The sequence below is a fragment of the Ranitomeya imitator genome, chromosome 3, assembly GCF_032444005.1.
Source record: "Ranitomeya imitator isolate aRanImi1 chromosome 3, aRanImi1.pri, whole genome shotgun sequence".
Taxonomy (NCBI): domain Eukaryota; kingdom Metazoa; phylum Chordata; class Amphibia; order Anura; family Dendrobatidae; genus Ranitomeya; species Ranitomeya imitator.
Genome location: NC_091284.1, coordinates 96,859,939 through 96,884,456, shown reverse-complemented (window position 1 = coordinate 96,884,456; position 24,518 = coordinate 96,859,939). Strand labels below are relative to the sequence as shown.

Genomic DNA, 24,518 nt, shown 5'->3' with positions numbered 1-24,518 from the left:
AATCACAAACAAAAAGGGTATGTTAGGGAATTTATCATTGAAGTATATTAGAGAAATTAGATTAGATTGCTACACTAAACAGATATACATTTCGTATGAAGATTCACCTTTGGTTTTAGCCCTATAAGTTCTGCCTTCCACATAAGTAAAATTCTCTCCTGTGGTCCCTTGGGGAAATTAACTGCTTACCCCTGCCCTCCACAGAAGTGCCAGTTTTTGAGGTGGCCCCTTGGGTAAGTTAATTGCCCACCCCTGCTCTTCAATATGCACTGTATGTATAGATTTTTATTATAGTCATGGACTCCGCAGCTGCTGTTAATGCTGCCATTAACATACAGATAAGAGCCTCGCCCTGACAGGCCACAGCCAGTATGCGCTCCTTGCACTATGACCTACTTTGTTCCACCTGACTTGGGAGGAGGGTGTAATCCACGTAGTTAAAAAAAAAAAAAAAAAGAAATGCGAGACGGTTTTATAAAAGTCAAATGTCTAACAGTGAGGAAAATCTGATACATTATTTATTGCATCATTCACTGACTGGTTTCCAAAAAGTGAGCTAGAGGAAATAGGTGGAGTAAGACATTGATACCCAGAATTATAAAATACAAAAATAAATTAAAAAAAAAAAAACACACCACCACACTGTAATATTTGCTTTTACTGACACAAACATCTGGCGGCTACCTCTACACAAGATGCCCTCTGTACCAGGAGGTACCAAGCTGTAGAATCTGCACAGAATTATAGCCCAGCTTGCAGGAAATCTGTCCCTTTAGGGTTTGATCACCCTGCGTTTTTGCCACATTTTGTTTTCCACGCCCTTTTGCCAAAATCACAGCATTTAAAATGAATAAACGGCATATATCATAGCAGATTTTAGAAAGTGAATCGGAAACAACCCTACATGGGTAAATGGAACAGGTTTTAAGATAATAATAATAATAATAATCTTTATTTATATAGCGCCAACATATTCCGCAGCGCTTTACAGTTTAACAGTTTCAAACACAACAGTCATAGGTAACAATGTTAACAATACAGTAACAAAGCAAAATAAGACAAAATAAGACGACCCTGCTCGTGGGAGCTTACAATCTACAATGAGGAGGGGGAGATACAAAGTACAGGTGTGTATTTACAATTATGTATTTACAATGGTGGTCCAGCCATCTTCATGGAGTGGGGGGTAGATGGGGATAGTGAATGGGCTACACACACACAGACACATAAAATGAGATTGATTAGGGAACGTGATAGGCCGCTCTGAACAAATGAGTTTTGAGCGAGCACCTAAAACTATGCAAGTTGTGGATGGTCCTAATATCTTGGGGTAGAGCATTCCAGAGGATTGGCGCAGCACGGGAGAGGTCTTGTAGTCGGGAGTGGGAGGTACGGATTAGTGCAGAGGTTAGTCGAAAGTCGTTTGCAGAGCTCAGCGGTCGGCTAGGCCGATATACAGAAATGAGGGAGGAGATGTAAGGGGGTGCTGCACTGTGAAGAGCTTTGTGGGTGAGAACAAGTACTTTGAATTGTATCCTATAATGAATGGGCAGCCAGTGTACCGATTGGCGAAGAGCGGACACGTCCGAGTAACGATTAGCCAGATGGACGACCCTGGCTGCTGCATTAAGGATGGACTGGAGAGGGGAAAGTCGAGTGAGGGGGAGGCCAATTAATAGAGAGTTGCAGTAGTCCAGACGGGAGTGGATTAGGGCGACAGTGAGAGTTTTTGTTGTCTCCATGGTGAGAAAAGGGCGGATTCTAGAGATGTTCTTTAGGTGTAAGCGGCACGAGCGGGCAAGAGATTGTATGTGGGAGGTGAAGGAGAGATCGGAGTCAAACATAACACCCAGACAGCGCGCCTGCTGCCGGAGTGTTATTATGGTGCCACCCACGGAGAGGGAAATGTCAGATTTAGGGAGGTTTGTAGAAGGCGGGAGTAGAAGAAGTTCAGTTTTGGAGAGGTTGAGTTTCAGATAGAGAGCGGACATAATGTCAGAGACTGCGGACAGACAGTCAGTGGCGTTCTGTAGTACAGCAGGGGTAAGGTCAGGGGATGCAGTGGTTTCTGCCATACAACCTGTAGCATGGAAATACACCCTAAGGCTATGTGCACACGTTGCAGATTTGCGTTTTTGTTTTAGCGTTTTTGCGCTATAAAAACGCCATAAAACCGCAAATAATCTGCATACGTTAAGCATCCCATCATTTATAATGGAATCCGCAATTTCTGTGCACATGATGTGCGTTTTTCCGCATGAAAAACGCATTGCGGAAAAATAATGAATCTGTTCATTAATTTTGCGTTTTTTTCGCGGATTTCCCACTGTCTAATGCATTTGGAAATGTCCGGGAAAAAACGCGCAAAAACCGCGCAAAAAATGCGCAAAAGACACGTCAAAAACGCGCAAAAACGCGCAAAAAAACGCATGCGGATATCATGCGGAAATCTGGCAGAAATGTCCGGATTGTCACAGGAATTTTCTGCATGAATTCCTGAACGTGTGCACATAGCCTTAGGCTATGTTCATTCGTTTTTTGCTTAGTTTTTTAATGCAAATTTCAAGCTGCTTTTTACAGTATCGGCAAAGTTTATGAGACCTCAGAAGTCTCATGCATACACATTGGGGTTTTTCTCCAACTTATTTGGAAAACTACTGTGTTTTTGAAAACTGCAGCATGTCACTTTGGGTATGTGCACACTTTGTGGATATGCCTGCGGATCCGCAGCAGATTGGCCGCTGCAGATTTGCAGCAGTTTTCCATCAGGTTTACAGTACCATGTAAACCTATGGAAAACGAAATCTGCAGTGCCCATGCTGCAGAAAATACAGCGCGGAAACGCGGCGGTTTATTTTCCGCAGCATGTCAATTCTTTGTGCGGATTCCGCAGCATTTTACACCTGCTCCTCAATAGGAATCCGCAGGTGTAAAAACGCAGGTGAAATCCGAACAAAAAACGCTGCAAATCTGCGGTTAATCAAAAACTAAGCGGAAAAATCCGAACAGAAATCCGCAACATGGGCACAGTGTTTTTTCACGCATCGGAAACAATGGGAAAGTTCAAAAACGCAGCACAAAAAACAGGTATACGGTTTTGCTGCATTTTTAGTGAAAAATAGCAGGTACGGCACTATGTGAAACCCATTTATTTTTGTGATCTTCCCCAAGTTTAACCATAATGTCTTGGTGTTTATGGCAGTTGGGATTAGTACAGTTTAATTAGTGATGTGCATAATGTAAAAATTGGCTGACCAAGGTGTGAAATTTAACCATGCCTGTGGCCTACCAAAGTGTGAAAGTAATCAGTGTCCTACAAACTCAATGCTCTGCCAATGTCTTAGGGTATATTTCCACGTGCAAGAAACGCTGCGTGTCTGACGCTGCATAGAGCCGCAGCGTCAGACACGCAGCGTCCAGATGTTACAGCATAGTGGAGGGGATTTAATGAAATCCCGTCTCCACTATGCGTGGTAACACGCACGCGGTGGCCCTGCGACTCCGGACATGCTGCGCGTCTTTTCAGATCGCAGCATGTCCGTATATCTTGCGGCGACGCTGCGTCGCCGCAAGGTATAACACAGGGCCCTATGGTGGGGAGCGATGATCCCGGATGTGTGCTATGAACACATCCGGCATCATCGCGTCCCAGAAAGGGGGCGGGGCTTACCGCAGAGCGGGTTTGCCGCTCCGACGATACCGCCGGCCATCCTGAAAGTGGACACATACCCTAAGGTAAACTATTCAGGACCAATTCACCTACCCCTGCTGTTACATTTGTAACTGTGTATTTTTTTCATGAACTCATGTGAACTCATCAGAATAGTCACTATTTTTTCAGACAAATCTTTTTCCACTAAATTTGATCAAATTGCTCTTTTTCTAAAAATGTTTTATGGTTTCAAATATGTCTTGCATTGGTGACCTGTGTTCATGCTTCTATGATGGAAGCAAAGGTGAACTATAGGATTCTAAAAACGCAGCAAAACATGCTTTTTTAAGCAGCTTCTTTACTGGCAAGAGATCAGGTTTTGCCTGCGGAAAAAAAAGCAGCAAAAACGCAACATGTGAACAAAGCCTAAACATTGGAAATCCGCACCTTTTCTGCTATGGCAAAATGCTGCATTTATACAAATGTAGAAATTCCACAAAGAAAAGGTCCCACCTTCTGCACTGACTCATTATGATAAGGTCCATGTAGCTTTTCCAAAAACAGGGCTTTTAAAAAGGGAAATGGTAAGAAGATTCAAGGTGCCCAAACCTTGGACAGCATGAATCAGTCACTGCAAGAGTTAAGGCAGCCAGGTATGTTTTACTTTTAAACACTATGGAGTTTCAGAGAAAAGGTACTTTGACTATCCAACAGTGGCCTATGTGCCTCAAATAAAGCATAATAATAATCTTTATAGCGCCATCATATTCCGCAGCGCTTTACAGTTGAACAGTTTCAAACACAACAGTCATAAGTAACAATGTTAACAATACAATAATTAAAGCGAAATAAGACCACCCTGCTCGTGAGAGCTTACAATCTACATTATTGTAGATAAATAGTTGAGGCAGATCTCCCCACCCCCATCCAGTAGATTGACAGGTCTCTCAGTGTGTACACACACAAGGAGAGACCTCTCACTTTAAAGGAGTGGGGCAGGGAGAAGCAGTCGGGGAATGGCCTTGGTCAAAGCAATATAGAAAAATAGACCCCAATTGGTCAACATTTTCATGCCAGAATTCTGGTGTAAAAGCCTTGAAAAGTCGCACAACTTGTACGCAACTCAGAATTTGTAACTTTTGGCATTTTCACATCAGTTCCTCCCAGCTCTGCCCAATTGGGTGGAGTGGAGGCATGACTTCACAGATCATCCAAATCAGGAGGAGCTGCATTGTTCCGCACACCACTCGTCAGACGCTATGGATTCATGATGAGGTATAGACCTCTTTGTGAATCAGGGGCATCTGACTTCAGCACGCCATCTCACCCACACCGGGGTAAACCCCAATCTTGATGAATCGGGCCCGGAGGCTTTTCAATCTGTAGGTCTGATTAAGTCATTTCATTTCCACCATTTTTTTTTTACGTGTGTATCTCTCAATTCATAATTTTTTGATTTGCCATTTTGATGCATTTAACGCAAAAATGTCAACAAAAACCACCAAGTAAAAAAACGAAAAGGGACTGAAAAAAAAGAAAAAAAAAAGATGAATCTGAAACATCGCGGAAAATCAGAATAAAGCATACAAATCTGCAATAGCCCAGGCAATGTCCGTATCATGCTGCCCATGGGTCAGGAATAGCGCCTTTCCAGAAGCGACGTGCGTCGCAATACCCAGCGCTGTTGCACACTCTTTTTCTTCAATCATTCTGCTGGCAATCAGTCCTGATGAAGGTCCAATGTAGGACCAAAACGTTAATTTTGCTTCAGATTACCTATTAAACAAGATATCTATTCTTCACCGCAAGTTTTATCTACTATATTACTTACGGCAGGGATGGGGAATTTTACAAACGCCCCCCACAAAGCACATCCTGACTGGCACTGGTTTCAGGACGTAACCTTTCATTGCATGAACTTCAGTGTTCAGTAGTTCAGGGGGGGCCTGATAAAAGGTCATCGAGGGCAGTAAATGGCCCTGGGGCCTGAGGTTCCCCACCCCTGATTTACAGGATGGAACCCTACTTGGGCACCTCTTCACACTCCAGAAGTGCCGTATAGTCTTCAACACTATGTATAAATATAATGTTATACATACAATGTTATGGAATCATATTTCAGAGTGGTATGGGTGAATTCAGTGCCAAATCAAAAAAGGAAGAGAAAAAGGGAAAAAAAAACAATTTATATTATAATATGGTGTATATATATATATATGTATATGTATACATACACACATACATATACATACACAGTACAAACCAAAAGTTTGGACACACCTTCTCATTTAAAGATTTTTCTGTATTTTCATGACTATGAAAATTGTACATTCACACTGAAGGCATCGAAACTATGAATTAACACATGTGGAATTATATACTTAACAAAAAAGTGTGAAACAACTGAAAATATGTCATATTCTAGGTTCTTCAAAGAAGACACTTTTTGCTTTGATGACTGCTTTGCTCACTCTTGGCATTCTCTTGATGAGCTTCAAGAGGTAGTCAAAGGAAATGGTTTTCACTTCACAGGTGTGCCCTGTCAGGTTTAATAAGTGGGATTTCTTGCCTTATAAATGGAGTTGGGACCATCAGTTGTGTTGTGCAGAAGTCTGGTGGATACACAGCTGATAGTCCTCCTGAATAGACTGTAAGAATTTGTATTATGGCAAGAAAAAAGCAGCTAAGTAAATAAAAATGAGTGGGCATCATTACTTTAAGAAATGAACGTCAGTCAGTCCCAAAAAATTGGGAAAACTTTGAAAGTGTCCCCAAATGCAGTTGCAAAAACCATCAAGCGCTACAAAGAAACTGGCTCACATGAGGACCGCCCCAGGAAAGGAAGACCAAGAGTCACCTCTGCTTCTGAGGATAAGTTTATCCGAGTCATCAGCCTCAGAAATCGCAGGTTAACAGCAGCTCAGATTAGAGACCAGGTCGGTGCCACACAGACTTCTAGCAGCAGACACATCTCTACAACAACTGTTAAAGGGACTCTGTCACCTGAATTTGGAGGGAACAATCTTCAGCCATAGGGGCGGGGTTTTCGGGTGTTTGATTCACCCTTTCCTTACCCGCTGGCTGCAATATTGGATTGAAGTTCATTCTCTGTCCTCCATAGTACATGCCTGCACAAGGCAATCTTGCCTTGCGCAGGCGTGTACTATGGAGGACAGAGAATGAACTTCAATCCAATATTGCAGCCAGCATGCTGCCAGCGGGTAAGGAAAGGGTGAATCAAACACCCGAAAACCCTGCCCCTATGGCTGAAGATTGTTCCCTCCAAATTCAGGTGACAGAGTCCCTTTAAGAGGAGACTTTGTGCAGCAGGCCTTCATGGTAAAATAGGTGCTAGGAAACCACTGCTAAGGACAGGCAACAAGCAGAAGAGACTTGTTTGGGCTAAAGAACACAAGGAATGGACATTAGACTAGTGGAAATCTGTGCTTTGGTCTGATGAGTCCAAATTTGAGATCTTTGGTTCCAGCCACCGTGTCTTTGTGCGACACAGAGGTGGTGAATGGATGGACTCTACATGCCTGGTTCCCACCGTGAAGCATGGAGGAGGAGGTGTGATGGTGTGGGGGTGCTTTGCTGGTGACACACTGTCGGGGATTTATTCAAAATTGAAGGCATACTGAACCAGCATGGCTACCACAGCATCTTGCAGAGGCATGTTATTCCATCCGGTTTGCATTTAGTTGGACCATCATTTATTTTTCAACATGGACAATGACCCCAAACACACCTCCAGGCTGTGTAAGGGCTATTTGACCAAGAAGGAGAGTGATGGGGTGCTACGCCAGATGACCTGGCCTCCAGTCACCAGACCTGAAACCAAGCGAGATGATTTGTGGTGAGCTGGACCGCAGAGTGAAGGCAAAAGGGCCAACAAGTGCTAAGCATCTCTGGGAACTCCTTCAAGATTGTTGGAAGACCATTCCTGGTGACTACCTCTTGAAGATCATCAAGAAAATGCCAAGAGTGTGCAAAGCAGTCATCAAAGCAAAAGGTGGCTACTTTGAAGAACCTAGATTATAAGACATTTTCAGTTGTTTCACACTTTTTTGTTAAGTATAATATTCCACGTGTTAATTCATAGTTTTGATGCCTTCAGTGTGAATGTACAATTTTCATACTCATGAAAATACAGAAAAATCTTTAAATGAGAAGGTGTGTCCAAACTTTTGGTCTGTACTGTATATATATCATATTATATATATGACCTACTTCCTACTCGGAAACTATCTTTCCCACTGACATGTACTTTCTTCCAGCTGCTCAAAGCCATTGAAGTTCTTTTCTTCCCATGCCCCTCTCCACCTCCCACATATTGAAATCCAGGCCGGGGTATAGAAAACACAAGTCTGAGCTGACATTAACTCACAAGCTGTCAATAAGTCACTGTCCTAAACCCTCCACAGACTATCCAGTGGGTGAAAGGGAAAGGATTCCCAGAAAATTCACTCTCCAGATCATGTAACAGACACATTCACAGAGATGCGAAAATGTGCAAAATTCTAAATAAAGCATCTATGATCTAGGTAGCTTTTCCCCATCTCACATCACAGTTGTGGAAATGCATATATATTAGTCCCACGTCATACAAGATCTCAGCAGGAAATATAAGGATAATCTCAAGTGAAAACAATATTACAAAAAAAAAAAATCAGCAAAACAATTACGGTAAATCCAAAAATATTGTCAGCATTAATGAAGGGTGGAAAAAAATTTAAAAAAAATAAAAAACAGGAGGAGAAAAAAAGCCGGCTGTGGGAACATCGCCGCAAAAGAAATGACTGGCATCATAGGAGCAAGGTTTTTTAGTGTGTAAGAAATAAAAAAAAAAAAAAAAAAACCTAGAAGAGGCAGAATTCTTCATTTAGGTCTCAAATGACAGCGCCGTTGCTAATAGTTTACTACTTCCACAATCTGGTCCAAAAACGAGAGCAGATTATGACAGCATTTTTAGAAATAATCTCAAATCTCCACAGGGAACGCTTCCCTTCCAGCAGCCGACAAATTGATATATAAATGCACATTCTTTAGTCTTCTTCATACTTTTTCGATGTCTATTTTCAGATTTCAGCCCCTAACAGAAGAACTGACAGATGAAGCAGTGACACAGCTCAGGAATGCAACTTTTCTACCCAGAGAATATTTTGACAATAAGCAACTCCCTTCTGGGATCAAGGACCTCAGGTTTTCGACCGCAGCTTAAATTTAACTTCCTGACCTCTGGCTTGTTCCAATTAAAATAGAAAAGAAAAAAAAATGGTATTTACTTGCTGCCATAGGAGTAATCGGGCAAATCCAGCAGTCTCTAATAAGAAGTGCGGCTGCAGGAGACGTTCAGCGCTCACTACGCAGCGAGCGAGCTGGAATCACTGTGAAACGAACAGTGACTGTTCACAGCCTCGACACTGCCCAGATGACTGGAACAACTGGCAGCAGGGAAAAAACAACTTCATTTTCTCCCTGCAGCCGCACTTCCAGTTAGACTATCGAATAGGTTTACACTGGTACTCACCTGCAGATTATCACTGCCTCTGAAGATAAATAGTAAGTCCAGTTTTTCTTTGTTTTGTTTTTTGCAGACATGTTCCCCTTAAGCCTCTACTGGGCCATCATTAAAAGGGATAATTAAAGAGGTTATCCAAGACTTTTTGTTTTCACTTTTGTTCTAAAATCTAAGAGGCAGATAGTTGCCAAGTACTTCCCTCTTGCACCCCACGACACCTCAGTTATCTGTTGTAGCTGTTTTTAATGTTTTTTTTCTTCAATAAAATGATATATTTTATAGGATAATGATAGAAGCTGCATTTTTTTTTGTCTCATACTTACCTCTGGTCGAACCTGTGGAGACCAGACTGAACCAAAGGATCCATTTTGTCTCCCAGATGAAATCTGCTTCTGCACAGCAAACTTGACATTTCCTTTTATAGAAGTAATCACGCGCGCATTTCTCCTTGATATTGTAGCCTTTCACCCACATACCAGATATTGTAACTTTTCACTAGTATAGATTTGCTTTGTAAGTGATTATGAAATATGAGCGCTTGTGCGCATGTCTGTAAATGCCTAACTTCTTACTATATAAAGAAGGGGCAGCGCCCAGTGAGGCAGGCGTGCTCCAGGGCTACCCCTGTTTATGAACACACAACCTTTGTGCTGCGTGTCATTTACTTGGATTCCTCAATCCAGGAAGCCAGGGACGGAAGAGGACTCAACATTTCTTGGCGCCCGAAACAGGGACCCGAGGCGAGAGTGTCTACTCGAGATTCACCTACGGATACGGACAACGGAGATCTGGGATAATGGACGGCAAATGAACTGAAAAACCTGGCCAGGTAAGAGACATTATTAGTTCTCTTTTATCTGCCCTGTATTATCCGAAAGATCTCTACGAGCCGTGTCACGCTGGGTTAGTCTAGTAGTGAGTAGATACCTATAACACTCGGGTTACCATATTGTATAGATTTATGAGTCCTGTCCCTGGCAGTGTGTGAACAAGTATGAAGGTTGTGGCATGTTATGAAAGAAGGATAAAAGTACGTAGAACAATAAGCCGAAATTGTTAGGACAAGTCTTATTAGTGAAGTCAGCCTAACTGGGTCATGTGGTTGCGTCCTTTCGGGGAGACCTCCGCCCATGCTTGACTCTCTTTGAGAAACTTGTTCCTTCATTTTTGGATAAGAGTTTGATAGAATGAGCCCAGGACACGAGTCCATGAGCCTGGGACAAGTATGATAACAGAGACGGAGAGTTTGGTGATCTGTTTGGTGTTGCTGATCCTGTTTGCGTGCATTGTAGGAATCAAGTTTATTCTGCACATTAGAAAGAACGGAGCAGATCAGCCCTTCAATATCTTAGCTCCCTAGGAAAGAAGACAACGAGACATCACTCTAGTGAGGTGATTGTCCAAACGTCACCTAGGATAAGTGTAGCTATTATTGAAAAGAAAAATGGGAAATAAACAGACAAAATCCGTCTTAGGACAAGTAGAAGCAAAAGATATCATACAGGAAAGATGTGGAAAGACAGTCAGAAGGCAGATCAGAAGGGTAAGAGAAAAATTGGGAATTTCAGAAGCACTTATGTTTAGCACTGAATGGGAAAGACTGAGTAAAGAACGAGGTGGAATTACCAAAGATAATGGGTGGGAAGAAATCATACACTGTATGATAAAGGTCTCAAAAACAGCTAAAGAGGAGAATTGGAAGTATGATCCAGACACTTCCAAATGGAGTATGGGTACGGGAAAATGTTGTGCCACGACTCATTCAGTTCCTCCTCCTTACCTAGATCCGAATGTTCAACCATTTGTACCTTCTGAAGGAGGACAAACCAAACCAAATTTATATCCTGGGTTAAATGGGGTGGAAGGATGGGTGTGCAAAAATTGTGGCCAGCAGAATCCAGACTGGAGAACTGAATGTTCTGCCTGTGGGGCCCCCAGAGGTCATCAATTGTTAGCTCCTGTTAGGATAGTACCGAAACCCTTCAGAGAAACTGGTGTAGATGGAGCAATGGCAACTAGATATCACCAAACCCGACAATACTTCCCTTGGTCCCCCGCTGAAGGAATGTCTCTTCTACATAATGCACCAGATCCTACCCAGTACCCAGTTAGATTCGCACAGTATATACAGCAAATTATGCAGACTCATGCAGGAGTCTGGGCAGATGGAGAGGAATTATGTAGAATGAAAATGACTCCTGGTCTCTTCCAGGAACTGCTAACACATCTACAGGGACACAGGCCACAGGTGGGACAGGAGCTACAAGAGGGACAAGCGGGACAAGGTGCCTTACAAACGATAGAATCAGGAACACAATTTGTAGACCATTTAATAGTTTTCATGAGGCAGAAACAGAGGCAGAGAGGAACAACGGGAGTGGTGGCTCAGAGACCTGGACAATCGGTAGATGAATATTATCTAGGGGTAGAGAATAATTTTAGAGATGAAGGAATAGATCTAACCGCTCCAGGAATGATGAGGTTAATTACAAAAACCTTTATAGATGGATTGTCTCCAAAAGTAAAGGAAAAACTTAAGGCTGCAACTCCTGATTGGAGAACCTTGGAAGACCCACACTTGGCCAGGCAAAAAGCCGTAGGGATAGAGTTGGATTTAAGAGAAAATCATAAGCCTGTCAGAATAGCGCAAGCAAACACAACAGGTGGAAGGGCAAGACATAATTTTCCCTGTCATTACTGCAAGAAACCAGGACATTTCCAGAAAGAATGTAGAAAGAAGCAGGCAGACATAAAATCAGGAAAATTTGTACCAAAGAATAAGCCCTCAGACATCCAACAGACATCCATAGTGGATGGTCCCATACCAGACTCAGATTGACTCAATGTGTTACAAACTTCCCTACCAGCTAGAAGACCTATAATACAGGTGAATGTGGGGGGGAGAGAGATTCCATTTTTGATAGATACAGGTGCAACTTCCTCAATTTTGAATCAAGATTTTCTTCCAAACCCGGAAGATATTTCACAACAAACAACTTTTGCTGAGGGTTATGATGGGGTAATTCAAACACTACCATACACTGTGCCCCTAGAGGTCTCCTTAGGACCTAAATGTTTTGCATCCAGATTTTTGTATGCCAGAGGTGCCCCAACATGTTTGTTGGGAACTGATGTCTTGAAGAAATTAGAAGCTAACATCAATTTTAGGGAAGATGGCACAGTCATGCTGACTATCCCTGATGATGCAGAAACATTAGAACAATATGTCAGAATTCAGGCTTTTGAGGATTATACTGAAGAAAAAGAGTACACCACAGATCTAGACCTCTCAACAGTCCCAGAAACACTGTGGGCACAGGGTGACACTGATGTGGTATTATTGCATATCTCTCCTGTAAAACTATCTGTGCAACCAGGAACTGTTCTCCCACAGCTCAGACAATACCCTGTGAGTGCCCAGCAGGAACTAGCGATTACAAAACAGATAGAGGGATATAGAGAGAAAGGGGTTTTGGTAGAGATACAATCACCTGCTAACACTCCTCTGTATCCAGTCAAGAAGAGAACTCTTGATAAGGGTTCTATGCCCAAATATCGTATGGTACATGATCTAAGAGAAATAAACAAAGTTCTAGATCCAATCACCCCAGTTGTACCCAATCCTCATACGTTACTATCACAGATACCAGCCAGTTCTCAAGTATTTACTGTAATAGATCTTTCAAATGCATTTTTCTCGGTTCCTTTACACCAAGACAGTTGGCATTTGTTTGCATTTACATTTAAGGGCAAACAGTTGGCGTGGACACGCCTTCCACAGGGAATGATACACTCCCCTACTCTTTATTCAAATGCCCTACAAACAGTCCTTCAGAGGTTTGAACCCGAACCACAGGTAGTAATTTTGCAGTATGTGGATGACCTACTACTTTGCTGCCCAGATCTAGAAACTGCAGAAAGGTCCACTGTGAGTTTACTATGTTTTCTAGAAAAAGAAGGGTGTAAAGTGAATAGACAAAAGCTACAAGTTTGTCAGACCAAAGTGGTCTTTCTAGGTCATTGCATTTCTCAAGGTAAAAAGCATCTTACACCTCAAAGAACTGAAGCAATAAGACAGATGAATGAGCCTAGAAATCATAAACAGCTACGAGCATTTTTAGGAATAGTGTCTCATTGTAGACAATGGATTATACATGCCAGTCAACTAATGCAACCACTGTATGACTGTGTAAAAAGTGAACCTTATTTGTTGACAAAAGAAGGTCAGATTTCGTTCCAACAATTAAAAGATGCCCTTGTTTCAGCTCCAGCGTTAGGGCTACCAGACTACACCAAACCGTTTCAGCTTATGGCTGCAGAAGTTGATTCCCATGCTACAGGAGTTCTTACCCAGAAGCATGCAGGGAAACAAAGACCAATTGCATATCTTTCAGCAAGGTTAGATCCCGTAGCTAGAGCAGCGCCAACCTGTGTACGTGTAGTTGTTGCTGTCTCACTATTGTTGGACAAAGCATCAGAAATTGTCCTAGAGTATCCACTCACAGTTCAAACTACACATGATGTTTATGGGATATTAAACCAGGTCCAACCAAAACACATCTCCATGGCCAGACATTTGCGGCTTCAGTGTTCTTTGCTGCTACCCTCCACTATCACATTTGCAAGGCTTCAGACTCTCAATTTAGCTACACTGCTACCTCTCGAGTCTGAAGGGGGGAATAAGGACACTGATACACACACAAATTTTTTCCCTACAGATACACATGATTGTACAGAGCTCATTTTACAAGAAACGGTAGGCTTACCCAATGTATCCGAAACACCACTTCAAAATCCAGATTTAGAGCTGTTTATAGATGGTAGTAGGTTTGCAGATGACACAGGTAACTTCCATACAGGGTATGCAGTTGTGTCAGGATCTGAAACTCTCAAAGCAGAACCGCTTCCACCGAAACAATCTGCACAAGAAGCAGAACTAACAGCATTGATTGAAGCTCTAAAAATAGCTGAGAATCAGACAGCTAATATATACACTGATTCTAGGTATGCACATGGTATTGTGTTTGATTTTGGAGTAATCTGGAGAGCTAGAGGTTACATGACAGCGTCAGGACAACCTGTAAAACATGCTTCTCTGATCAAACAGATCTTAGAGGCTGCACAAGAAACAAAAGAAGTAGCAGTAATCAAGGTAGCTGCACATGTGAGACTCGACACTAGGGAATCTAGGGGAAATGATAGGGCTGATAAAGCAGCCAAAGCAGCAGCAGTCAAACCCTTACAACAGGTCCATACTGTAAACCTCACAGAAAATACTGAAGATAGACTGAGACAAGCACAGGAAGATGCAGGAGAAGAGGAGAGGGACAGGTGGAAAAAGGAAGGGGCAGAAGAACAAGAGGGAATTTGGAAGAAAAATGGACTAATATGTCTACCTAGAGCCTGGTACCCGATAGTAGTTGGTGGATTACATCACCCTACGCATGTGTCTGCAAATGCAATGACACTACTGGCAAAGCAAGTCTGGTTGGCTCCAGGTTTTGGCAACTACGCAAGAGACTATTGTGCTGCATGCGCTATATGCCTGACACATAATCCCGGACAGACAGCAAAGACCCCTATGAAGCACCACGTCCGACCTCTCTACCCGTTTCAACGGTTGCAGATAGACTTTATCCAGCTGCCAAAGAGTAATGGGTATGAGTATGTGTTGGTGTGTGTGGACACGTTCTCGGGGTGGCCAGAGGCCTATCCAGTTCGGAAGGCTTCAGCTAAAAACACTGCTGTAAAGCTAGTTACCGAACTGGTGCCCCGTTATGGTCTCCCTGAAGTGATCGAGTCAGATAGGGGTACTCATTTCACTGGAGAAATATTTAAAAATGTACTAAAAATGTTGGGTGTTGAAAGTCAGTTACACACTCCGTATCATCCTCAAAGTTCTGGTAAGGTAGAACGCATGAATGGAACTTTAAAATTAAAAATACAGAAAGCCATGGCTGAAACAGGAAAGCCTTGGACAGAATGCCTTTCACTGGCCCTTTACTCAATACGCAATACCCTAAGGGGTAAGACTAAACTGTCTCCACATGAAATTTTGTTTGGCAGGACTGCCAATTTAGGATGTTACTTTCCACAGCAACTTGTGTTAAATATTGAATCACTGACTTCCTATGTGCAAAATCTTCAGAAACAATTAACTAAGGTGCATGCACAAGTTTTTGCTTCCCTTCCAGATCCTGACAACACTGAAGGAAGTCACAAGTTGGAACCAGGTGATCAAGTCTATATAAAAAGACACACCAGAAAGGCTCTTGAACCAAGATTTGACGGACCCTTCCAAGTCCTGTTGACAACACCTACATCAGTCAAGCTTGAAGGAAAGGCATCATGGATACATGCAAGCCATTGCAAAAAAGCAGTATAAAACTCATGATATTGATGTTAATAATGTTAACCACAATGAAGGCATGGGAAAGACTAAATTCTTTAGCCCCTTTGAACAATAGATTCGTACAACATCATAGAAAATTAGTGCACGACTTGTTAAACAATACACAAACCCTGACAGATTGTTGGATCTGTACCCATTCGCCGGTATCAGCCACAAGTATACCTTTTCTAGCAGTTCCCGTATCAGCAGAAGAAATATTCGCTTGGCCTAATTGTTCAGACAACCTGGCCAACAACCAAACTGGTAATACTAGGCTATGGAATACTACAATCGCCATACCAATTGTGGGATGGGTAGAATTTCCTTGGTGGCAGGGTAATCTCTCAGGGAGTAGTACACATCTACAATATTTGGCCTATAAGGGTGGAGCCTGGGTCCCTAGGAATAAGACTGGATTAACTAATTTAGGACAGGTCCCCACAGAAAATCTACAGCTCAGTTTCAGTACAACCGCCCCTCCCTCTGATGCTTTCAAACCTGTAGTATTGGAAAGATACATACATAATAGAAAATGGGAACATTCTGAGTTGTTCCCCCAAGGTGATGCAGACAGTTGTACAAGTAAGCCGGGGAACCTGGTTTGTAATGAATCCAATGAGTATGTCAACGGAATGCATGTATGTGGTAATCCCGCAGCCGGGTACTGTAGCCCCTTGGGACAAAAACCCTCTTGGTGTATGCTTCAGAATGTATCTAGATTTGTGGACTTGGCTCACAGATTGGTATTGCAGCACTCAGCTCTATGGGATCTGCCTGAGGGCACATTTTGGATATGCGGAGAAGGAGCATATAAATGGCTTCCCGTAGGTATAAAGGGTACTTGTACATTAGGACGCCTAACCCCAGCTACTTTCATAATTTCAAATAAACAAGTGAATATGCAAGCCGTGCCCAAGCACACACTGTATAAAAGAGCTGCGGATAACTCACCACGTCCCTCGGGGAGGCCGCATATAGTACAAATGGGAATTCCCAACAAAATTGCTAGTACCATTTTTATTTATCCTATGTTAACACAAATGTGGGATAAATTAGTTAGAGCCACGGATTATCTAGATGATCAGATCTGGGATATGTTAGATATACTAAACACTAGTGTAGCTGTACAGAATCAACTTATAATAGTCGTCAACCAACATACCCTGGTATTGGATTACCTAACTGCCTCACAAGGGGGTATGTGTCAAATCATTGGACCCACCTGCTGTCATTATATAGACCCGAATAGTACTATGAGTATGAGATTTAAATTAAAAGACGTACAACGACTCAGGGATCAGTATGACAAAGACAATGACCAGAATAAGGATAGCTGGTGGTCAGATACCTTTTCTTTTCTTAACCCAGCCAACTGGTTCAGAGGGATCGGTGGGTGGGTTGCCGGGATTATGCAGAGCATAATACATATAGTTATGATTATTGTAATCATATACCGTATGTGTTATTCAAGATTGTACTCAAGGGTATCTCAGTATGCACAAATAAATTTTGTGTAATAGATGCAAGAGTATAAAGTTTATTATTGCCGTACTAATTTTCTTTTATATTTTAGTATACTGCCGCATAAAGAAGAAAATGCACAAGCTTCATGCAAAAATTTATGACAAATTATAAAAGAATATGTCAAAGGGGGGAATTGTGGAGACCAGACTGAACCAAAGGATCCATTTTGTCTCCCAGATGAAATCTGCTTCTGCACAGCAAACTTGACATTTCCTTTTATAGAAGTAATCACGCGCGCATTTCTCCTTGATATTGTAGCCTTTCACCCACATACCAGATATTGTAACTTTTCACTAGTATAGATTTGCTTTGTAAGTGATTATGAAATATGAGCGCTTGTGCGCATGTCTGTAAATGCCTAACTTCTTACTATATAAAGAAGGGGCAGCGCCCAGTGAGGCAGGCGTGCTCCGGGGCTACCCCTGTTTATGAACACACAACCTTTGTGCTGCGTGTCATTTACTTGGATTCCTCAATCCAGGAAGCCAGGGACGGAAGAGGACTCAACAAACCTTAGTTTTATTCCAATCTCTGGTCCAAGAACCCATGACTTACGGTAAGTCATTAGAAAATTCCCTAATTCCCCTAATGTTACCAACATAGTGTGTCGTGCCACCAAAAACTCTGATAGAATGTATCAGTAGGGTACATTTATATATGGAGATCAAATTGCAGCAAAGTGGCAGGGTTTTTTTCTTGCAAAACTGAGGCAAAGATAGAACATTGTGTTTTTGAGGCAATTGTGACAAAAAAATATGATTTGATCACATTGTGTGAACACACCCAAATTTAACATATCAGTCTACAGAATTACAGCCAAGGAATCTATACAGCAGTGGAACAAATGGGACCCTTGTACAGAAGGAAATATTACAGAATAAATACTGCTGGCCATTTACGAATGAGTAGAGCAGCCTCATGTGTACGACATTTTCCATAACAGACTAGCCCCTTGCAGGAAGAGCTTCCTTTCGAAGATTTGATATGGTATGGTTAATATACGGCTTATATGTCATGTACAGTTCTCATGTAACCAAGAGCAATTTTTTGTTCATTTCTCATCACCGTTGCTTTTTAAGGCTACGCCCTAGGGCTTAACTCATGCCAAGAAGCCTAGCCAAGACATATGGACTCAGACGGAAACCCCTGAAGATCCTCTCTACTTCAAAATAGGGAAACACTCTAATAAGTTACATGGATGGACAGAAGAAAATTATGAAAAGGACACAGTTAATTACAACAACAGCTTTAAATAAGGGTCTGTGTTTGTGAAAGAACCATATACAATGGAGTTTCCAATAGTATTTCTTATAAGGAAGTAGTTGTCTGCAGTAGGCTCCGGCAAATTGTTGCGGTCACAGTATAATAACCACTAATTTTGGGGTGAATTTGCCTTCATCACATATCTAAAATAAATCAGATTCTATTTGGTGATCTTGCCTTCCAGGGACGATCAATGAGAAATATCTTTGTTGGTGATACTAGCTGTACATGGGATTCGTTCGAGTTTTCTCCAGCACCACATCTCAAAGACATTATTTTTTCTTCTGCCTGCATTCACAAATTTCCACATCTCGGCCATATGTCGCAATTGGAAACCAGTCACTTGCAAATTTAACTGAAAAAGGAGGAGATGCTGCTTGAAATTGGTCAGGGGTAAAATGAAAATCGGGGAGACCAAAGGCCCGGTTGGCTGACCATCAAGAAGCCATTGAAAATGGAAGCATGGCAAGATCTGCCTACAGCATATCCGAGGTTGAGACACGACAATGATGGAATCAATTTAAAAAAATCTATTTTTGGGAATGAATACAAAGACTGCTTCTCATGCCATCCTAGACTTTATCTACTCCCATGCTATTTTTGGTAAAAGTGATGGTAACACCTGGTGCATTCTATAACCTGTAACGTATTTGCTCGGGTCTTTCACAAACAATACATTCCAGTTATGGATGTGCTTCTTGTCATATGAAAGCAGAAAGCCAGGAGCCATGATACAAAAAGGCCACTAACAAGTGCAGTCATGCAAAGCTCAATACCGCCACAGGAATAACAAGGAGAGCTGCCGGCTGCCGTGGCACATCGGTATACCATTACTATCTGGGTATGGAATGTGGCTACACGACATTCTCCATTTGTCTCAGCTGCTACATGGTAAGTATATTACTGGAGTATACACTGCTTTACTGGACTCGTACAGACAGATTCCATTGGAATTGAATAAATAAAAAAATTGTCTAGAATATTTTTTTCTTGCGCTTAAAAAAAAAAACCACTTGGAATCTGTGTGAACCTTTAGCCGTGAATCTCCAGGCTCAAGAGTATGTCCATGAATGACATGACTGAGCTACACGGAAAAAAGAAACACAAGTTCATCTAGTTTAGAGGGAGTTTTCCAAAACTTGAGGTCATTTTAGAAAACACTAACCATGGTCCCAATGGTTTTCATGATGCATTTCCAAAACTACATACCACTGGATTCTTAGCCAGCTCCAAGTGCACCCAAGTCCATGTCCTTACCAGTTACAAAGCTTGTCCACCATCTCCTGGCACCATCTTTGTAGACTCAATCTTCCACCTGTATGATATCCACCCTGTACACCAGGGAGATCAATGCGCCGCAGTGGAAGTAATTAGTGATGAGCGAGTGTACTCGTTGCTCGGGCTTTCCCAAGCACGCTCGGGTGACCTCCGAGTATTTGTAACTGCTCGGAGATTTAGTTTTCATCACCTCAGCTGAATGATTTACAGCTACTAGCCAGGCTGAGTACATGTGGGGATTCGCTAGCAACCAGGCAACCCCCACATGTACTCAGCCTAGCTAGTAGCTGTAAATCATTCAGCTGCCACGATGAAAACTAAATCTCCGAGCAGTTATAAATACTTGGAGGTCACCCGAGCGTACTCGGGAAAACCCAAGCAACGAGTACACTCGTTCAGCACTAGAGGTAATGGGTTGAGTACGCTAAAATAAAACCAAGTGTCTTCAAATCGAAGAGGCTTCGTATATGTCTGAGTATTTCCACCCGACCACAGAATCATAGGGAGAGTCCAAACATTTTTGGCAGTACGAGTACATTGAAAAGCGTCACCTTTTTCCATGTAAAATGATCAAACACTAGATGCTCAGCCCTCCCAAAAAAAGAATATGTAAAAGAAAGAAAATATCATGCACCGTAGAGATTGGTATCTGAATCGGATGATCCAGGTAATTTCCTGCAAGAAGCACCACACCCATAGCCGACCAGTCCTCAGCTGGAATACTGCACGATCCCAAGACATGACCTGTCCATTGCTCACAATTTTGGGTGTGACGAGATTATAAAAGTAATTATTCTCCCATTATCCGGTAACTTGTCATAGTGACAGCACAATTAGATATGTGATAAAACAGTAATAAGACTTTACTCCTGAGATTTAGTGAACACCCACACAGATACAATGATTAAGGCCCTTGTAGATGAAAGCAGGAAGAAGACTTCAGCAAAGGAAGAGCGGCCATCCCAGCCGGGGAATGCGTGTGTGCAAAAACAGGCTACGGCAAAGGAAAGAAGCTGCGCATCACATACTTTGAAGAGTCTCATTTCCTTTCCCTCCCTGTACAGGACCTCCAGTATATCTAGGGACCCCAGCAGTCAAGTCCTGTACAGGAGGAAGCAAGACTTCAGCAGGGACACATAGGGAACCCATTCAAGTGTGTGCAATTCAAGTCCAGGTTTTCTAAAAAAATAATGGGCAGGATGCAGGCCTTCCCCCCCACCTCCTCGACTATAATCTCATCAGTAAAGAATGTCTGTCACTTTAAATGGAGTGTTTGAATTCCAATGCAATTATCAATATTTCATCTAATGATAAAGCTGCGACAGCTCTCCTGTAATATTATTACTTAGAGTGAAGCTCAATTTTTGGGAATTTTTTGACCATTAGCCCCAAAATTTGCATGTTCACAATCAATAAAACAGATTTGACACTAACAACTACCCATCATTTCAGGTGACATTTCAGGTGACTTTTTCAAATAGAGATGTGGTGTGCATGTACATGGGGTTAACACTATCTGGCCATTATATGACTTGCATTTTTTCCTCTTATCTCAGATTTCCAGTTATCTCTGAGGTAGAGGATGGAGACTAATCTGGTGCAGGGGGCGTGCTGAAGTCGTCAGTAACTTGACTGACAGCTCAGCCAGCCACTCAGACTAGGAGGTTCTGGGTCGTCTTCAGGTGTTCCCTGTCCCAGGTGGTTCACTAGCTACTTAGCTGGGCTGTCAGTTGCAGATCTCTGCCAGACATACATTCAGCTTTGTGCGGTTTGTCTCTGTGCCTTGTGTTCTGCTTGTGCTTTTGCCATGATCCGCTTTCCTCCTGCTATTCTGACCTTGAAATTGACTACGCCTTTGTTTCTTTCCTCTGTCAATGAGGTACCCTCCTGGATTTTGACCTCGGACTCCTTGACTACCCTGACACTCGGTTAGTCCGCGAAAAGTGACTCAGCGTCACAGGCAATGCTTGGATATCTCCTATACACAGTTCACAGAAACATAAGATTCCTTAACGCCTCTATGCAACACACCTTCAGATAGAGTAACAGCACAGAGGACATCAAAGCACAGTACTGAGCAGCACAGCTGTGAATCCAGAACTGTAGTAAGATAAAACACTCATTAGAAAGCGTGATCTTTCTGCCTCTCTCACTGTGATTCTCCTTACTCATCGGCGCCTCCCTCTCCAAAAACATTAATAAGAAAATGTAATCGAATGTTTAAGCGAGCTGAAGCATTAATTTTCTTGGGACAAAGATTCATTTTAGCACTTTTTATGAGTAAATGACATGTTCGGAGGCAGGAGAAGGAAAAGAAGAAAAAAAACTCATATGCGGAAAATACAGTGATCTCTTAAATACTTTGACCAATAATTAGGCAACAATCTCCAAAACAGCCCTCTGCAGAAAGACACCTTTTCCTTTTGGAGAGATCTCTAGTTTGGCCAAATATCCTTCATGTATCATGTGGCAAGGCTCCTGAAAGGCTCCACACTGATGCATAGCCATTTTGGAAGTACGGCCCATGATGTATAGGAAGGGGTACTATACAAAGTGGGTTTATTGCAGCACATCACTGCCATAGTGGAGATTTGCCATGGTCTTTCAACACCATCGCATTTACTCACCAGCAGAGTGGCGGTAAGATGCATCTGTCTAATATACATATTTTATTAACTTTAGCCCCTGTGCATTCGCATCCGTCACTGGGGCAGAGGCCAAGCATCTGCACTACAACAGCTTTGTCACCAGCTACATAAAAGCAAATAAATGAGCCAATATGAATTAGAGCAAATATGCGATCACTACAGGATAAACCGTATAAAACCTTAAAAAAATGTTCTCCTCCCATCAGCAACCATGCTAGGCATAGCCTTAAAGGGAACCTGTCACCTGAATTTGGCGGGACTGGTTTTGGGTCATATGGGCGGAGTTTTCGGGTGTTTGATTCACCCTTTCCTTACCCGCTGACTGCATGCTGGCCACAATATTGGATTGAAGTTCATTCTCTGTCCTCCATAGTACACGCCTGCACAAGGCAAGATTGCTTTGCGCAGGCGTGTACTATGGAAGACAGAGAATGAACTTCAATCCAATATTGCAGCCAGCATGCAGCCAGCGGGTAAGGAAAGGGTGAATCAAACACCCGAAAACTCCGCCCATATGACCCAAAACCAGTCCCGCCAAATTCAGGTGACAGAGTCCCTTTAAAAAGGGAATCAGGAGGTTGGGGTTGAGACACAGATTTCAGGGATGTGTCACTAATTAGGCTGTGTGCCGTTTCCATACAATTAAGGCTACGTTCACATTAGCGTTGTGCGGGGCAGAGTCGGCGACGCAACGCACAACGCATGCAAAAACGCATGCACAACACAGCTTTTTTGTGACGCATGCGTTCACTTTTGCATGATTTTTGGCGCAGAAAAAACTGCATCATGCAGCGTCCTCTGCGCCCCGACAGTTGCACCACAGTGACGCATGCGTCACAAAACGCAAGAGCAACGCATGTCCATGCGCCCCCCATGTTAAATATAGGGGCGCATGACGCATGCGTCGCCGCGGCTGCCCCCGACGCAACGCTAATGTGAACGTAGCCTAATGTTTTAACACCAGATTATCATTGCCTGGACTACAGCTCACATGATGCAGTAGAGTAAATGTTCAGCACAGCCCAGGGTGGAGGTGCGTGAAAGTAGGTGCCCAGACCTTTAAACATAATATAGAATATACTCCGCACACTCCAAAATGTCTGATGCAAAAAGGGGGTGTTTAATACATACAGTATTCACATTCACAAACGTTTCGGTCTGCAAAGACCTTCATCAGTGTGCTTTAATGTTTAAAGGCAAGGGGGGTATATTGTACACCCGTATTTTATTTAGAATTTTGCATCAGGTATTGGATGAACAGGGTAAGCTGCTTACAGGTAGAGGGCTGACGCTAGCCTGTAGAGCGCATGAGATGACTCAGGGAGAGCTCATTACTAGAGGGCTAAACTAGCCGATCACGCCGTACCTGATGCAAAATTCTAAATAAAATATGGGTGTACAATATACGCCCTTTGCCTTTAAACATTAGAGCACACTGATGAAGGTCTTTGCAGACCGAAATGTTTGTGAATGTGAATACTGTATGTATTAAACACCCCCTTTTTGCGTCAAACATTTTGGAGTGTACTGAGTATATTCTATATTACAGCTCACATGAGACCTGGTCCAATTACGCCCTCTTCTCAAATAAGCAGCTTACTATCAAAAGACACTGTACACAGAAAGCGGTGGTGTGGGCAGTGGCAGCTTCTGAGCTCTGCTACAAATAAAACAAGATCTTGAGCGTTAACTGGGTGCAGCAGTTGTGATAGGAAGCAATACGTCACTGGAATCAGGGTCTCTTTTCCTATATTATGCTGCTCTCAGAATAGGTACCAAAAACCTGGTGACAGATTCACTTTAAAGGAAAACTGCAGGTAAACCCAAAGACCATTTTCAACTGGAAGTGGAGATCTGTACTGCTGTTCGACATTCTTCATACGGGAGACCTGCGGTAACTACTCTGTGCTCTTCTTATCCCACTTGCTAAGGAGAAAAATCACTTATAAATTTCATAATATATTCAGATCCAAAAACAAATTTTTCCTTCAGGTTACAGTCCGTAGCATGGGCTGCAAGAACTGTGAACAATTAGCTCAAATTGTGTGAAACCCATCCATTGGGTTAGGACCAGTAATCCACTACAACAGTTATTGAACATTTGGAAAAGGACATCACTAAATCCAGAATGTTGCAGAGGTTCGTTCTACGGAGAACATTGCAATACAGGTTTATCAAAAATCTGCCGTTTATGGTGTATACTCTGGTCTAAGCGTGCAGTGCGTCTTGCACGGTGCAGCT

The 24,518-nt window shown here is 42.5% G+C and overlaps 3 protein-coding genes across 8 annotated transcripts in view; 2 read left to right on the top strand and 1 right to left on the bottom strand.

Annotated features, from left to right (window-relative positions):
* CRYBA1 (crystallin beta A1) overlaps nt 1–24,518 on the top strand; it is a 426,252-nt gene that overhangs the window by 148,644 nt on the left and 253,090 nt on the right. The window lies entirely within an intron of this gene.
* The window catches only part of MYO18A (myosin XVIIIA), a 420,009-nt gene that overhangs the window by 334,338 nt on the left and 61,153 nt on the right, over nt 1–24,518 (bottom strand). The gene's annotated exons all lie outside the window — the stretch shown is intronic.
* On the top strand, nt 9,492–17,520 carry LOC138672804 (syncytin-2-like). The gene is made up of 2 exons (XM_069761189.1): nt 9,492–10,002; nt 15,368–17,520. The coding sequence occupies exon 2, from the start codon at nt 15,522–15,524 to the stop codon at nt 17,079–17,081; it is 1,560 nt and encodes a 519-aa protein (XP_069617290.1). The 5' UTR covers nt 9,492–10,002; nt 15,368–15,521; the 3' UTR covers nt 17,082–17,520.

What these genes read in the sequence shown, in the direction of transcription:
- LOC138672804 (XM_069761189.1), top strand. Translation starts at nt 15,522, where the DNA reads ATGGATACATGCAAGCCATTGCAAAAAAGCAGTATAAAACTCATGATA.